Below are 17,352 nucleotides of genomic sequence, written 5' to 3'. Positions count from 1 at the left end.
TTTATATTTAAAAGTTATATTATATTCAAGGAAGCCTATTAAATTGGTAAGTAATTAATTAATAAATCGGAAATATTTTAAAGAATTTTATATTTTCGACTTGACTTTCAAACTGACTTAATGTACCATCCTACCTACCAACAAAATAAGTAATAGAAAATCGAAGTGAATGGTGCTTTTTTTTTATATATACAATATATATTTTGTATATATACACATTATAATTTAACATTAGTTATAAAATAAAGCTATAGAAACTAATATTTCACATTTCGTGCGTTAAAGGACGAATAAATAAGATTTTAATTGGAAAGAGCGGTTTAAAATTTTTTTACGATTATATACATTGTACATACATACATATGTATAACTTAGTGTCATAATGCAACAATAAAAGCTAATATAAATTCTATAATATGTGCGTAACATTAAAATAACACAATGTTTGAATTTAACCGTAAACACTGAAATATACAACAAAAAAAAAAAAAAAAAACGGAATAAATTATTTTATTTAAATGGATGAGAAAAATGATTTTGAGATATTGGAAAATTAAATTTTAAATTGAATGATGAAATTATGCATTCGTATGTACATACATGTGTATACTTTGTATTTTTGTACATATATTTTTGATAAGTATTTTACGGTACCTAATTGGTTAAAATCATAATGTATGTAAGTGTTTCCAAAATAAGTAACTACAATATCGTAAAAGTTTACTGAATCGTAATTTGAAATCTCAATTTTTTTTTTATTTTTTTTTTCATCTCTTATAGGGATGGAAGAGAAATTAGTTGCATTGTTAACAATTGTAAAAAACAAGAAAAGAAAATTTTCAATTAGTTTTTCCAATTAAAAAAAAAAAAAAAATTGAAAATTTCATTTGCAGTTGTGTACGTGCGCTAAGAAACAAGAATTTTTCCTAAATGGTCTTGCCAGCTTCATTCATTAAAATGTGTATATATACATATAATAATATAAGAAAGAAAAAAGTATAAAAAAAATGCAAAATATAATATCCCGTAATAGCTTAATAACAACTACCTATATACCAAAATACTATTATATAAACCGCATGTTACATTTTATAATATATTTAGATAGTACTATGACTGTACACCAGATCAGTATATAACATTTTTAACGCAACATACAAATTTTATACACATAATTGTACTTTCAACTACCTATCCACATTTTTTTTTTTTGTTTTCTGTGATAAATTTTAAACATCACAAAATATTTGAAAGAAAAACGTACAAAAAAAAAAAATAGTAAAACATAACTAAAAAAAAAAAATTTTTTGACGTTTTCTCTACACATACATATGACATTGACATTTTGTTTTCGAAAATTTTCGAGTTGACTGCTTGCTTGCTGTGAAGTATGTATTAAGAAAAATTTCCGAAGTAGAAAATTTTTATGGAAAGAAAAAAAGATATTTTTTTTTGTCGTTTTAATAAAAAAAATGTTTAATCTTTTTTTTTTAGTTTTAAAAAGGATTTCGGCTCGTTTGTTGCTTATATTGTATTAAATTAATTAGGAAATTTTGTTTTTTTTTTTTTCGAAACAAAATGTACTTGTAATTTAAAATATGTATATACATTACATGTATGTATATATATAGTAATTGTGTTTTAGTGTTTAAAATACCAGTGCCTTTAGTATATATGTATGTATAAAAAAAAAAAATAATGAAATTTTCATTTCATCTAAAGTAATTTTTTTGTTTTCTTAAATTTTAATGAAAAAATAATAATTCTATCAAAGAAAGGAATAAACAAAATATCTAAAAATAATTTCCGATGTCGTAAAATAAAAGAAGAAAAAAAAAAGAGCATTTTTTCGATCATTAGTGATTTCACAGGAAAATTATATATATATATATGAATATGTATATAATATATGCACATACCTAGTAAATGAATGTACATATACATATACATACTAGAATTTATAATAAAAGAAAAAAAATTTATTAGTATTTTGTATTCAAAATCAGAAGTTATTATAAATTGTATCGAAGAAAATATTTCATATTTTGCGAAAGAAAAAAAAGAAAAATAAAAAATAAAATAAAAATTTTTACCTTGTAGTGTTTTTAAAAAAAAAAATTTAAAAAAAAATTTTTTTTTTTTGTTCTTTTTCGTATGATGCGTATTTTCCATTAATAACGTAAAAAAAAAAAAATACAAAATAAAAAGCAAGAAAATAAAAAGTGTGATATAACCAAAATATTATACGAAATAGTAAAATGAAAATAATAGAATTTTAGTGAAACACAAGAAAAAAAAAAAAAAAATAAAGCAAAAAAAAAAAAGAAGAGAAAAATAAAATAAAAACAATAAGATTTACTGCTCTTTCTTATAACTCAATCAGTTTTACGAAAAATTCGGGCGGGATAAGGAATCAAATTAATCCCGTGGTCGCATCTCGCATTAAACAATATTAACAAATAAAATAAAAGAAATTTTCATTTTGGATTAATTACCTACTTAATTACTTCTTTTCAAAAGCGCCCTCTATTTACCATCTAATCTAAACGAAAAAATACAAATTTTGTTTTTTTTTTTTTTTAAAATAAAAATATCAAAAATTAAAAGCGCACATCAAATTATACGGTATGTTTAAAAAAAAATAATTTTTTTTTTATCTGTTTTTATATTTATTTTTGTTTTGTAACTTAATTATAAATTTAATTTATATACTTTGTATTTGTACATATAAAAAAAATTTTTTTTTTTTAGATATTTTGTATTTGGCTTTATATATCTACTTACATGCAACATACATACATAACTGAAAATATTTTTAATTAGAATTTTGGTTAAATAATTGCTGATGTAATCAATAATTTCATGATAGAAAAATTAGTTTTTTTTGTTTTTTGTTCATTTCACATATAATAATAATTTTAATAGTGGCTTTAAATATATAAAAAAAATTTTTAATTGCAAAAATAATATAATATTGTAAGTAATATCTAGCAATTCAAATATATATGTACAGGAAAAGCTAAAGTGAATAAGATTTATATAAAATGTACGTATTCCTAGTAGGATATTGAGGGGTACCTATATAAATTATACATATAAATATAACTACCTATATTTTATATACATTCATTAAATATTAGTAATGTATGTAAAGAATATAAATTATAGTAGATCTGTTAATAGTAGGTCGAGAAATACTCTTAATTTTTTTTTTTTTTTTTGGAATAAGGTGTAGGTACCTACTTTATTGTGTTGTATACAAAGAGTATAAAATCAGAGAAATACTATGATGTATAACTTTTTTTTTATTTTATTTCGTGTCTTAATATTCTTCTAGTAGTTAATCATCTACTAAATGAGCAGGCAGATAGATACCTACCTAATTACTCGACAAATTTTGTAAATATCGAAAGTTGTTGATAAAAAGTTGGCAAGACAAGGAAATGAAATTTGTAGCTTATTTGTTAAATCTGTTATATTTACCTGTTATCAGTAATCTGTTATAAGTACCTACCTACTTATTTTTACAAATTATGTAGGTATAAGTAGTACCCTATAAAATATACTTACTCATGCAAATTTTAATTTTTACGAAAATATAAACTAAGGTCTAACAAGAAAAAAGTTTGAATTTAAGTGTCTTGAATTCATTTTCTAAGTCAAACTATAGAATAATATCTTTAATACAATGTAGGTTTTATACTAAATAATATTATTACACAAAAATTTTTTTGCTTTAAAAAATTATGCAAAATCATTGTGTAAATTGTTGTAAAACCTAATTATCTTCTGTTTTACAATTTTGATTTTTTAAACAAAATTTATACATATTCGTGCCTACCATTTACTTACCAAAATTATTTTTATACACATATTTATTTATTTAATATGTAACAAGTTGTATAGAACTTGTTATACTACAAGAATATTTAATACGATATTTGTGAATATTTTGTACATATGCAAATAATTCTTTCATAAAAAGCGATTAACATAATTAAATTAGTTTTGTGAGTTTGAAATTAATTTTTTGTTATTTGTTCTTGTTACAATAATTTATTCAATGGTTATCATTTTCATATATTCAATCGCAATCCGAATGAAATTCCATAATTCAAATTTCCATATCAAAGAAAAAAAGACATTATTAATTTCATAAAAATTAAAAAAAGAAATCCATGCGCTCCTCATTCTTATTTTACTCATTTAATTTTTTTTTTCTTATTTTCAATTAGTAAATAACGTATAATCAAATTCACGTTTTAATTCAAGCCCACCACTCTTTTACTATTTAAAAAAAAAAATAAAGCTAGCCTTGCTATACAAATATTCTCATTTTTCTTTTTCAGTTTTCTTCAACTCACCTGTTTTATTGAAATATTATTAAAGTATTTTTGAGGATAAGAAAAAAAAAAAACGGAAATTCTCCCACCGTACATCTCTAAATTTTATTAAAAAGTACCAAAAGTATTAAAGTAACAAGAAGAAGAGGAAAAAGGAAGAAGAAGGAAAAAACGATATTTACTTTTTTTTTTTTTTAAATCATATAACCGGACTTATTTACTTTGTTATTGTTTTAAAGAACATTTGTCCCGGTGAGTTGTGTTCTAAAGTGGTATTCACTTACATTACAAAACAATTAAAGAAATTAAACCCGAAATCAGTCAAACACTTGATTACAAAACTGTTATAATCTTATAATTTAAATTATTTCATTAAAATTTAAATGCATTTTAATTTTAATGAATTTTTGCCCAAAAATATTTTTCAATTTTAATTAATTTTCAAATGCAAGGCAGCTTTTAATATCAAATTTTTCGGAAGAAAATTTTGAACAGATTTAGCTCTTTTTATTTTTCCAATTTAAAATTTTATTAAATAAGCGATTAATTTAATTAAGTTAAGGGAAAATGATATGGTAATAATTGAAGAATTAGTAAGTAGATCTATAAATTTGAATTAAAAATGCTTAAAAAAATATAAGCTAAAATCATATTTTGAAATTTTAATATAGAAATTTCGAACACTTTCAAATTTGTAATTGACTTAATGCCATAGAAAAAACTAGATTTACTTACATGAAACAAATGAAAAATTTGAAAATTTTTATTAAAAAAATTTATATTATAATTTCATGTGTTCCTTAATTTTGGCCTTAGGATGAAACTTTGTTATTTTCTTATGTATCACTTGTTTTTGAAATCAGTTCTCTCTCTATTGTGCCACACTTTCTGCCCTTAATAAAAATAATATTTTTATCATTTGGAAAGAAACTGGTTTATGAATATTTTAATGACAACAACCATATACTAAACATTTTTCTAATATTTTTCTATTAAGTAAAATACCAACATTGTTATTTATAAAGTGAGAAAGAAAAAATTACAAAAAGATGATAAAAATTGAGGTGATTTCAAAGTTAAAATGAATTTTTTTTAACTAACATAAAATAATTTTAAAGTACAATCTTAGCTAACGTTATTTATTACATATATATATATATTAAGTATGTATGTAATTCTATAAATATTCTTAGAAGTATATAAATAACTCAAATATTTATTTTGTATTATAATGATTTAAGAAAGTTTACGTATTAAGTTTATTATTGTTTTTATTTTATGTTCAGCTATCTCAAAATATATTTCTCAAATTCAATATTTAACATCTGTAATAAAATAATTATAGTGGCTTGTTAGGGAATTTTTTTTTGTTTCTTGCTAATATAAAACAGGGGTTTAATTCTAAGTTATATATATGTATAACAATATTTACATTCAATTATATAAAATATAAAAAATTATACATATATACATACTAAAATATATTTTCTGTGTTATCACAATAATAAAGAATAATAAAAAAAATAAAATAAAAATACAATATAAGCATATAAAATATTAGCGCTTATAAATTTATATTGTGGGTTTAATAACTGTAATAAAAGCTTAAAACCGTTCATTCAATTCAGTTTTTCGCGAGACGTGTTGCAAAAACTACACGGAAATTCTATAGTTATATATATTTTTTTTTAAATTTTTGTTTTTTTTTTTTGGATTTCTCACACTGTTCATTTGAATTTTAAAACTTACTAAAATTGAGTACAATTTTTGACTGACATTTCGGGAATAATTTGTTTTTTTTTTTTTAATGTTTCTTAAAAATAATTGAAACAATTTACTAAAAAAAAAAAACATAAAACAAACAAACAACATAAACAAACATAAAAAAAAAAATTAATATAAAAATAAAATAAAATTTCTTTTGTTTTAAGCGCCTTTTTACTCAATTAGCACACAATAACAAGATTGCCAAGTTAAATTTCAAATATCACTAAAAATTAAACTTGATTGTGTAAAAAAAAAAAAACATAGCCAAGCCAAACTCGCTTAATCAAAAACAACATAAAAATTGAAAACACAAAAATTAAAAATTGTTGCAAAAGAAGAAATTAATATAAAACAAAAAAAAATAAAATGGCTAAAAATCAAGATGGTATTAAAAGTACTGATAGTACAAAAAAATCTGTAACTGATGTAGCAAATATTTCACCAAAAGTACTTGAAAATTGTAAAGAATTAAGATATACCGAAGATCAAATTAAAAAATTGGGTATTAGTATTCTTAATGAAATAAATCGTGGTCTATCAAAGAAAACGAATCCAAGTGCTGATATTAAATGTTATGTAACATATGTACAAGATCTACCAAATGGTACTGAACGTGGTAAATTTTTAGCATTGGATTTGGGTGGTACAAATTTCCGTGTACTTTTAATTCATTTAAAAGGTGAAAATGAATTTGAAATGCAATCAAGAATTTATGCGATACCACAGGATATTATGTTGGGTTCTGGTACACAATTATTTGATCATATCGCTGAATGCTTGGCTAATTTTATTAAAGAACAAGGATTACAAAAAGAACGTTTACCATTGGGTTTTACATTTTCATTTCCATTGATACAATTAGGTCTAACAAAAGGTTTATTGGTTAGATGGACAAAAGGTTTTAATTGTGAAGGTGTTGTTGGTGAAGATGTTGTTCAATTATTAAAAGATGCTATTGCAAGACGTGGTGACGTTGAAATTACAGTATGTGCAATATTAAATGATACAACTGGTACATTAATGTCATGTGCATGGAAAAATCATAATTGTAAAGTTGGCCTAATTGTTGGAACCGGTAGTAATGCATGCTATGTTGAACGTGTTGAAAATGCTGAATTATTTGATGTCCCAGATAATAAGAAACCGCATGTATTAATAAATACTGAATGGGGAGCATTCGGTGATAATGGTGCATTAGATTTTGCACGTACAGAATATGATCGTTTAGTTGATATTCATAGTATAAATCCTGGTAAACAATTACATGAAAAAATGATATCTGGAATGTATATGGGTGAATTGGTACGTTTAGTTATTGAAAAATGTGTTAACGATGGTTGTTTATTTAATGGTGAAGGATCAGATTCATTATTTACACGTGGACAATTCTTTACAAAATATGTATCTGAAATTGAATCAGATGAAATTGGTTCATATACAAACTGCCGTATGGTACTAGAAGAATTAGGTATAATTGATGTTTCTGATGATGATTGTGCTGCTGTAAGATATATATGTGAATGTGTTTCAAGTCGTGCTGCTCATTTAACATCATGCGGTATTGCAGCATTATTAAATAAAATGGATGATCCAAGTGTTACTGTTGGTGTTGATGGATCAGTATATCGTTTCCATCCAAAATTCCATGATTTAATGGTATCAAAGATGCGTGAATTAGTAAAACCACATATCAAATTTGATTTAATGTTATCTGAGGATGGTTCCGGTAGAGGAGCTGCATTAGTTGCTGCCGTTGCATCACGACAAAATTAAGAAAAAAAAAAACCTATTTTTATTTTTTAATTATTTTTATTTTTTATAGTACTAGAAATTTATTAAAAATACATATATATAAATATATACATACAATAAGTATAATAAAAAAAATATTTTTAGAAAATAAAGTTTTAAAATAAATGAATAATTACATAACATCAAATAATATTTATATAAACAAAAAAACCAATTCTATATGAATTAAAAATAAAAAAAAAAAAAAATAGTTACATAAAAGAAACAAATTATACATATAATCTAAAGTAAATAATCAAAAATAATAATAATAAATTATAAAAATGTTAAAAATAAGGTATAAACCAATTATAAAATAATTATATAGAATTGAAAATATTGCATAGCATTAAATGTAAAAACCAAAATTTTCTGTTTAATCACCGCAAAACAATATTTTTTTATTACAAATTACATTTAGTATACAGTCATAATATTATTACTTATGCAGGAATTGGCTTTAATAAAAATAAATAATATTTGGATCTGTAATATGGTTTCATAATTAAAGTTATAAAATTTTAAGTTTAACAACTTAAGTACCCTCAATCTAAGTAGATTCTATCTTAGATCGATTTTAGTTTATTTTATTTTGTTATTTTTTAATTTGTTATAAATCAGTCTCATTAAAAAATAATTAATATTATTTGTACAATGCAATAATTAAAATAAAAATGTTAATATTATTATCAGATACCTAAAAAATCTATAATATGGTTTTGAAACAAATGAACAATAAAGAATAAAAATAAGCAAAATAAAACCAGAGAAAAAAAAATTTTGTATATAAAAAAGAAAAATACATAAGTAATTTAAATATTGTAATTAAATAATTTAAATTTTAGAAAGAAAAATATTTGCATTATCTAAAATGAGAAAAAAAAAAATACAAATGATTTAAAATTCTGTAAAATAAAATTAAATTTGTAATTGTCATGCGAAAAATAGAAATGTTTGCAAAATGCATAAAAACATTACAGAACATAACGGTATGTTATTGTATTTTTTTTTTTATAAATACAAGATTATTAGGCATAAAAAAAAACACAAGAAACAATTAAAGAAAATTTAAATATAGATATTTCATTGAATTATGTATAAATATATAAAAAGAAAATTAATTATATATATTTATATCACTACAGATTTAAGTTTAATTAAAAAAAATTATACAAACATACATACATAAATATATATTTAAAATAATAAATTATTGTAAGAATAAAGAAAAAAAAAACGCTAAAATAAAATAAAAATATAAAAAAAAACAAATTAAGGTTTTCAGTTTTTAATTTTTTTTCCAAAAAAATATTTTTTTTTTTTAATTTTAGTTGAAACAGTAATAAAATTTTTAAGTAGCGATAAAATAATGAAATTTAGATTAGAAATTTATAATTTGTAAAAAAAAAACAATGATTATACTTAAAAGGTAATTCAATTAATTAATTATAATTAATGGTATTTAATTAGTATATCAAAAATTATATTTTTCATTATTTAATTAATGTATTAATGAAAAAAAAATAAAAAAAAAACAAAATATTGACATTGTGTATGCATTAAGGACCTGTTTGTGTATCACTAGGTTTCTACTCACTAGATGACAGTAAAATAAGTGAGTATCATATTGGACTTATTTGCCGTAACAGTGACCTAACTCTAAAACAAAAAATAAACACTTAAAACATTTTTCTACTATGTACAAAAACATCAAATTTCTAACTTGAAAATTATTCCTTATATAATAAAACTATAAAATAATTAGATTTTTAACTAATTCAGTAAATATTTAAGATATTTACTGAAATTTTCTGAAAATCTAAAGTAATTTAAATGAAAAAATGAAAATTCTGATTTGAAAAAGTGTTTAAAAAAGAGTGGGGAGGGAACACAAACAGTAAAATTTCTCTTTTTACACAAAGTATAACAAAAATAATTTAAAAATGAATGTGATTACACAAATCTTTTAGAAAAAAATTATCTAAAAAATTTTAATTTTCAAATAGAAATAAAAAACAAAATATGAAAGAGAGAAAACATACATATTTAACAGGTCTAAATTTAAAAAACAAAAAAAAAATTTTTTTTTTTTTCTAAAATTTTACTAAATCATCAGCCAAACAACAAAAATTTTTGTTCATCAATCAAATTGTATAAGAAAACAATATTTATATTTAAGTTAATTATATTATATTATTATTATTTATATTGAGTAGGTGATGTTCTATAAAAATTTTGTTGTTTCGGTATATATATATAGCTTATATAAATAATATAATATATAAGTACTCGTATATATAAATGTTGTGTATCTAGCTGTTTTAAAATTAAACTCTTTTGGTATAAAAAAATTAAAGTTAGAGAAAAAATGAAAAGAAATAAATAATTTTATTAAAAGTATTGACAATTTTTTTTTTTTTTTTTTATTAGAAAATTGTTTGCACATAATTAATGAATTTAATGATTATTCAATTTTTTGTATTAATTCAAAATAAATTTTTTTTTATGAAATAAAAACAAAATTTATTTGGATGCAATTGAAAATTCGAGGAATATCCTTGAAAAAATTTTTAAATTCTGGAACTTGTTGCACCAGCCACATTGTTTTAATTAAGTAATCTAAAAATTTGTAGAGTTTCTATATTGGACGAACAGTCAAAACAGTAATGAACCATATTATTAAAAAAAAAATTTGAAAATAAAATGTGGTTCGTGCAATAGGACCCTGACTGTTTTTTGATTAAATAATGAAAGTCTTTTCTACTTTTTTAAAAAGTCTTTTTTGAAAATATTCGGAAAATTATAAATTGATTTAAATCAGAAATGTAAAGAAATAATATTGAATCAAATATTTATTAATTTCAGAGCTTTGCATAAATTGAGTGTAATCCTTTTTTGAAATATATTTTATGCGCTCTACTTAAGGAGAAATTTTTTTTTTTGCATTCATAAATATTTAGTATGTATATTTCTTTGCTATAATATATTTATTTATGTTTTATACTTAAATATCAAAATTAATGAATACCTATTATGTATATGTATAAAAAAAAATTACTTATGTATAAAAAAGAGAGTTCTAATTAAGTATAATTTCTATTCTATATTTATAAATATTTTATAAAAGTAGTATGTATTTTGTTTTCAGTAAAAAAAAAATGAAAATAATTTATATAAGTTTTTTCTATTTTTACTTTATTGAAAATTATTAATAATTCATTGTACATTTTTGTATAATTATTTTGGCAAATTAATTTTTTTTTTTAAGAATATCCGAATATAAAATGAAATTATGAAAATGTTATTTACATATTGTTTTTATTTTAATAGAGATTTCAAAATACAAAAAAAAAAAAATAATTCATAATTTTTATATTAATAAAGCAAATCTAAATGTTGATTGACTATCATTAACATTTTAATTAGAACATCATAGATTTTATTGGCATGCACTTAATTAAAACAAATGCTAAGTATTCTTAAAAAAAAAAAAAAATTAATTTGTCTTAAGAATTGTCTGCTAGTTCCTTCTACATCACAATTTTATTATTTTCGTTTTGAATTTAGAAGAATAGTGATCTTTTTTGTTCAATGTTTTTGGAGTTCTTTATTTTAATTGAATACGCCAGTTCTAATTTATTATTTTTTGTTTTTAATTTGGGTGATAGTTCTAATATGTATTTCGAATGCGGTAAAAGTAAATCTGTTTCGATATCGAAATTTTTCGGGTGACTGATTGCACTCACAAAATAAAATAAAAACTTAACAGCTACGAAATTAAAATGAGTGCTTTTTTAAAATTTAACATAAATATAAAAAATCTCAACAAAAAAAAAAAAAATGTTAAAATTACTATTTTTTGTTAAATAATTAAGTATGTGATTATTTTCAGTATAATTATTGTAAAAAAAAAAACAAAAAATCGAAAAAAAAATTGTTATTTTTATTTTTCTAAAAATAAACTAAATATATATTTATATATATATATGTATGTATGTATATAAATTAATACATTTTTAAGAAAACTATTGGTTCCCTCAAAGTTATACGATTTTATTTTTTGATATTTTAAAATTTTATATATTTTAAGTAAACAAAATTATTAAATATTTAGTATTTTTTTTTTTTCTAAATTAAATATTAATATGCAAAATTTTTAACTATTATATTATATAATTATATGTAAATTTAAATTAAAAATGAATAAATAAATTTGGCAAGTATAGGTGTAAACCCGTAACTTTTAATATATAATTAAAGTACTAAAATTTATACATATATATATATAATTTTATTTATACTCTAAATTTTTGTAAAAAAATTAATTAACAAATAAATATTTATTGATGCAAATATTATATATTCGGCAGCTTCACTCATTTATTTTTATAACATCATACTTATAAAATTAAAAATTTATAATTATATACAAAATAAATAAATAAATAAAATTTATAATTTATAAATATATGAAAACATTTTTGCGAATATATTTTGATAATAAAAATTTTTTTGTAAAAAATTTCCAATATTCCAGTTTTCTCTAACATATATAATAGTTAGTATAATTATAATTATTACAACCATTAAAATCGATCTAAAAATTTTGTAAAAAAAAAATAAAGTGTTATAAAATTTTGGTATTGAGTACATTTAAATCTAGACGAAATTACTTGTAAATCTTATTACCCATCACATACAGTTTTCTTAGCTCCATACACAAAACATTTTTAGATTAAACTTGTAACTAGTTGAAAATATTAGCATTTACAAGAGTTAATAATCAATATAACATCACAGAAAAGTATTAATTTTTTAAAAGTTATATAAAGGCAATCATTTTAGTCTTTTCATTTAAGTTTTATTGAACATACTAGATTTAAAGATTTTGTGGTTTTGATTTATCGAACACCACTTTGTATTAAAATCTATAAGTTAGAACTGAATTTTCAAAAGTTTTCTGACTTTAATCAGAAAATTTTTAAATTCAAAACAATTTTCAAAATTTATTGCAAAAATTTAATATTCTTAATATTTAATTTTTTTTTTATAAAGAATTTGAATTTTTTAATTGAGTGAAGATGCGCGCAGCTACAAGAAAATAACGTACAAATTGCAAAAAAAAAAATATATATACAAAAATATATGTATATATATCAAAAACGAAAAATACAAAACAAAATTTATATATATGTAAACGTATACAAGTTATTGTTAAACAATAAAAAAAAAAAAAACACTTTTCTTGTAAAAAGTATTTTTAATTTTGAAAAAAAAAAAGTAGTAAAGCTTTATTTTTGCTTAAATAATCACCGATATTCTTTAAAGCCGTATCACTTAAAGTGATGAGGGTATGTCATCGAAAGATTTTTGTATTTTTTTAAAATAAAATCAATTTTTGAGAGATTCTATTGTTGACAAACTCAATATTTTTGAATAGTATTCCATCATCTCAAGTGAGATGCGTATATGAAAAGAATATAGAGGGGGTGACTTTATTAAAGGCTTATTTTATGTGTATATGTATAAAAGTAACTATATGATTCGGGCAAATGTAACATATTAAATTAGATAAATTCGTTAATGCACAATTTCATAATTAATATATATATACAACGAAAACTTTTGTTAGCCAATTTTTTTTTTTATTTTAAATAAAGGCCTTTGAAAGGCTAGTAATGTTGTTAATAACTTGCTATTTGCCGAATCCGTAACACATATGTATAATAAGCCACCTATGAGTAGCAAAAATATTAATTTTAATATTTTGTTTTTTTCTTTAATCGTGCATATTTGATTTTTATTATTAGAATTTAGCATTTTCTTTTTTAAAATGCTTCCTTATTAACATTTATTTTATTTTAAATATAAATATATTTATATATATTATGTAATATGTAGAATTTTATTTTAAGGAAAATTTGGTTATTAAAATTAAAATTTGTTTTATTATTTCTTTTTTTTTTAATTTGTTTATTTTGTTTTTTTATAAAAATAAATAATTGATGAAACATAAGAAATATCATAAAAACAATATAATCATAATGTGTACAATAAATATATATATAAAGAAAAGTAAGAAAAAATCATAAAAAATTAAAAATAAATGTTATTTAAATTAAAAATATTGTATTAATTTTAGTTCAAACAGTAAATAGTTGAATTAGAAAAATTAAAAAATAAATAATTTTATATATGTACTAATTATAAACAATTTACAAAAGTACATGTTATGTAAATGTCTATATATATATATATATATATATATATATATATATATATACAATAAATTCATAATGTTATGTAAAAGTATAAAATTCTTTATTAAAGAACAAGAACTAAAAATTAAATTTACATTATAAGTGTAATATTATACGAAATATAATTATGTATAACAATAAAAAAAAAAATACAAGTAGTTTTTAGTATTAAAAAAAAAAATATATTTGATTGAAATTGAATATTATGAAAATTGATTGCTAATTTTGTTGTAAATATTAAAAAGAAAAATATATAAAAAAAAATTTGGTTTTTTTTTCTATATTTACTTATTCCTTAAAAAAATTTTTATTTAAAATTACCCTACATTATTATATAATTAAATAAAATTAAGATTATTTTCGAAAATGTACTGACAACTTTAGAGCGTTATCGTGTATCTCGAAATATTTTACTAGCCAAGTGAAAAGAAGTTGAATAACTATTATATATTTTGCATAAGGTAATTTTCGAGAAAAAAGATTAAGTAATTTCGTAGGGTGTATTTTGTTGTTTCTAAATCTTTTATTCACTTATTTTTTCGAAAGTGAATAGGTTCAGTCTATAATTTGTGAAAAAAAATGTAAAAATTTATTTGAAAAAATAATTAATCGTAATGGAAAAATGAAATATCCATTAGCAAAAAGGGGACACTCTGATTTGAAAGTGAGTAAAAAGTGAGATAAAAAAAGAGAGATTAGGCTGTTTAATTTTCTAGATTTGAATGAATTTATACTAATATTGTAATTTTTGTATTATGCAAAAATGTATTATTAATGTTGAATTCGCGTTTAAAATTCTGTTTGCGAAATTACACCAGATTTTCTAAAAAAAAAAATTTTCTAAAATTTGGTAATTTCAATAATGTCTCTTTATTTTTTTAATAATGAGTTCTCTACTAATTGAGGCTTTCAATATAAAAGCAGAAAAAAAATTTTATACTATCGATTTGAGGGATGATCTTTTGCAGTTCCAACAACAAAAAGAGAATTCTTTTTGCAGCAATTACAGATCTTATTTTGTAGTGCAATAACTAAAATGTATGTTGTAATTCAAAAGAATTTGCAAAATTTTATTCGACACTGAATTTCCTAGAAAAAAAAATAAATGTTGAAACACCATAATACATGAAATTCAGTTGAAAAATCAGCACCTACATATTTTAATTAATAAAATTTATCTCGAATATTTAACAATTTCGAAAAAAAAAAAAAGAAATTTCATAAATATATCAAACTGAAATTTTAATTGGCACAACTTTTCAATAAAAGAATAAATATAAAATTTGCCCTTATTAATTAATAATATTGTATAGAGAAAGTAAAATTGGCTGTAACTCAACATTTCTAATTAAGGTAAAATGATTTTCTTTTCCTTTTAGATTCATAACAAATAATAATTATGAAATTACACATGTTGTGCCACTCAATTTCATATTTTTTCAAATTTTGTATATTCAAATTTAGTATATCTTTGTACATTTGTAATTTTATAATATAGAACCCAAAAATTATTATAAAACCATTTTGTAATTAATTAAATATAAAAGTCGAATTATAATTTTTACATCAACGAAAATGTACAACATGAAATGTACAATTTTAGTCGTGAATGGGTATGAAAAAGAATAAACTGCCGCAAAAAAAAATAAGTTACATAACTAACTTTTTGCACATTTAGTAAAATATTACATAAATTTTAAGCAACTGAGTCCAATGGGATCAGACTTAAATTAAGGGCGGAAAATTGCTTGAAAAATTCTAGAAAAATTATTAGTGTTTTAGCAATGTCTAGAAGTGACTGAAGTTGAGCCGAATTAATATAATTACTATTTATATATAAAAGATTTGAAACAAAGTACAAAATATTTTTAAAATCTTTAAATTTTACACATGATAAATCCGAGAAAACCATTTTTATACTTAAAGTAAAATTTATTAGTTTCATCAGAACTTACATGATAATTTCTGATTTAAAGTATTACTAACCCACTTTAAAATTCAAAGTGTTTTTATACATTCATATGTGTATTTAGTGTAACATACAGGGTGACACAGAACTTGGTAAACTAATTGATCATTTAATAAACTTTTTTCCTATCAATTTTATTGCTATACATAAATTTTTTTGAAATTTATACTCAGTTGCCGACTCTTAAATACCTAAATAAAATAAATTTACTTCATGCATTTTTTTTCCCAAAAATTTTCTGAAGCAGATTTGCATCCACTTCAGAAAAACTATAAATAAAAATTTCCTTCTTATACTATTATTATAAAATTAGTGTTAGAAATTTATTTTCACCAGAAATCCCACATTATTGTTTTCAATAATATAAAGAGGAAATATGTAAGATTAATGTGTATAGGGGCTTAAAATATATACATGTGCATACATATTAGATTTTAGGGTCACAGTAAAGATTTATTTAGAATGAAAACATGTGCCACAAATAATACACATATTCACATACATTACGTTTTTTTCTTTTCTTTTAGGTGTATAAAAACAAATTTGAAATGATCAGCACATAAACGAACCGATATGAGACATGAATTTTAAAGTTATATTTTTTAGTACTTCTTTAACACTATGAAAACTATTTTTTATAAAAAGTGTACTTGACAAATTTGATATGATGATAAGACTTGCCTTATTGTATTCAGTGCAGTACACTAAGTAAAAAATAATAAAACATTTTGCTATCAAACGAAATAAATTATTAAAAATAAGAAAATCAAATAAATAAGAAAAAAAAACCAGTTTGAAGTAGGGAACGAAAAATATGATTAAAATTATCAAAATAAAATGTGATTGTCAAAGAAATTTCAAGAGAGAAAAAACTATTTTTTTTTTTGTTTTTAACAACAAAGCAATAGAGAGAGTTTTTTGTTTGATTTGATATCATTTCGAACAATTTTAGGCGATTGAAAGACGAAAAAACCCTGTTTTGGTTTGATTCTTCCTGTGATTACGGAATATTTTTATTGGTCTTTATTTAGTGTTCCATAATATCATTGAAATATGTGCAGGAACCATTCACTCTCTCTTATTAAAACCTTTCAAACTTAATTTATTTTTACGGTCATGGTGAACATGATCGACAGTATGTAAAAAGGTCATAGATAACCATATAAATGGGCAATTCTTTCTTAATTTTTATTACGAAAAAGGCCCAAAAACTTCGAACAAA

General features: G+C 20.7%; 2 protein-coding genes across 4 annotated transcripts in view; both read left to right on the top strand.

The window, feature by feature from the left end:
- Nucleotides 1-2,487: 2,487 nt before the first annotated feature.
- Nucleotides 2,488-9,129, top strand: LOC129605395 (hexokinase type 2). Its single transcript, XM_055515139.1, has 3 exons — nucleotides 2,488-2,625; nucleotides 4,350-4,595; nucleotides 6,275-9,129. Exon 3 carries the CDS (start codon nucleotides 6,477-6,479, stop codon nucleotides 7,881-7,883), a length of 1,407 nt encoding a protein of 468 aa, XP_055371114.1. The 5' UTR covers nucleotides 2,488-2,625; nucleotides 4,350-4,595; nucleotides 6,275-6,476; the 3' UTR covers nucleotides 7,884-9,129.
- Nucleotides 2,490-17,352, top strand: part of LOC129605372 (uncharacterized) — a 75,030-nt gene continuing 60,167 nt past the window's right edge. For all 3 annotated transcript variants that reach the window (XM_055515126.1, XM_055515117.1, XM_055515089.1), the window contains exon 1: nucleotides 2,490-2,625. The gene's annotated coding sequence lies outside the window, so the exon portion shown is untranslated. The remainder of the gene's footprint in view (nucleotides 2,626-17,352) is intronic.

The sequence above is a fragment of the Condylostylus longicornis genome, unplaced genomic scaffold, assembly GCF_029603195.1.
Source record: "Condylostylus longicornis isolate FDR11 unplaced genomic scaffold, ASM2960319v2 ptg000002l, whole genome shotgun sequence".
Taxonomy (NCBI): Eukaryota; Metazoa; Arthropoda; class Insecta; order Diptera; family Dolichopodidae; genus Condylostylus; species Condylostylus longicornis.
This window is presented reverse-complemented; position numbering and strand designations above follow the sequence as displayed.

What these genes read in the sequence shown, in the direction of transcription:
- LOC129605395 (XM_055515139.1), top strand. Translation starts at nt 6,477, where the DNA reads ATGGCTAAAAATCAAGATGGTATTAAAAGTACTGATAGTACAAAAAAA.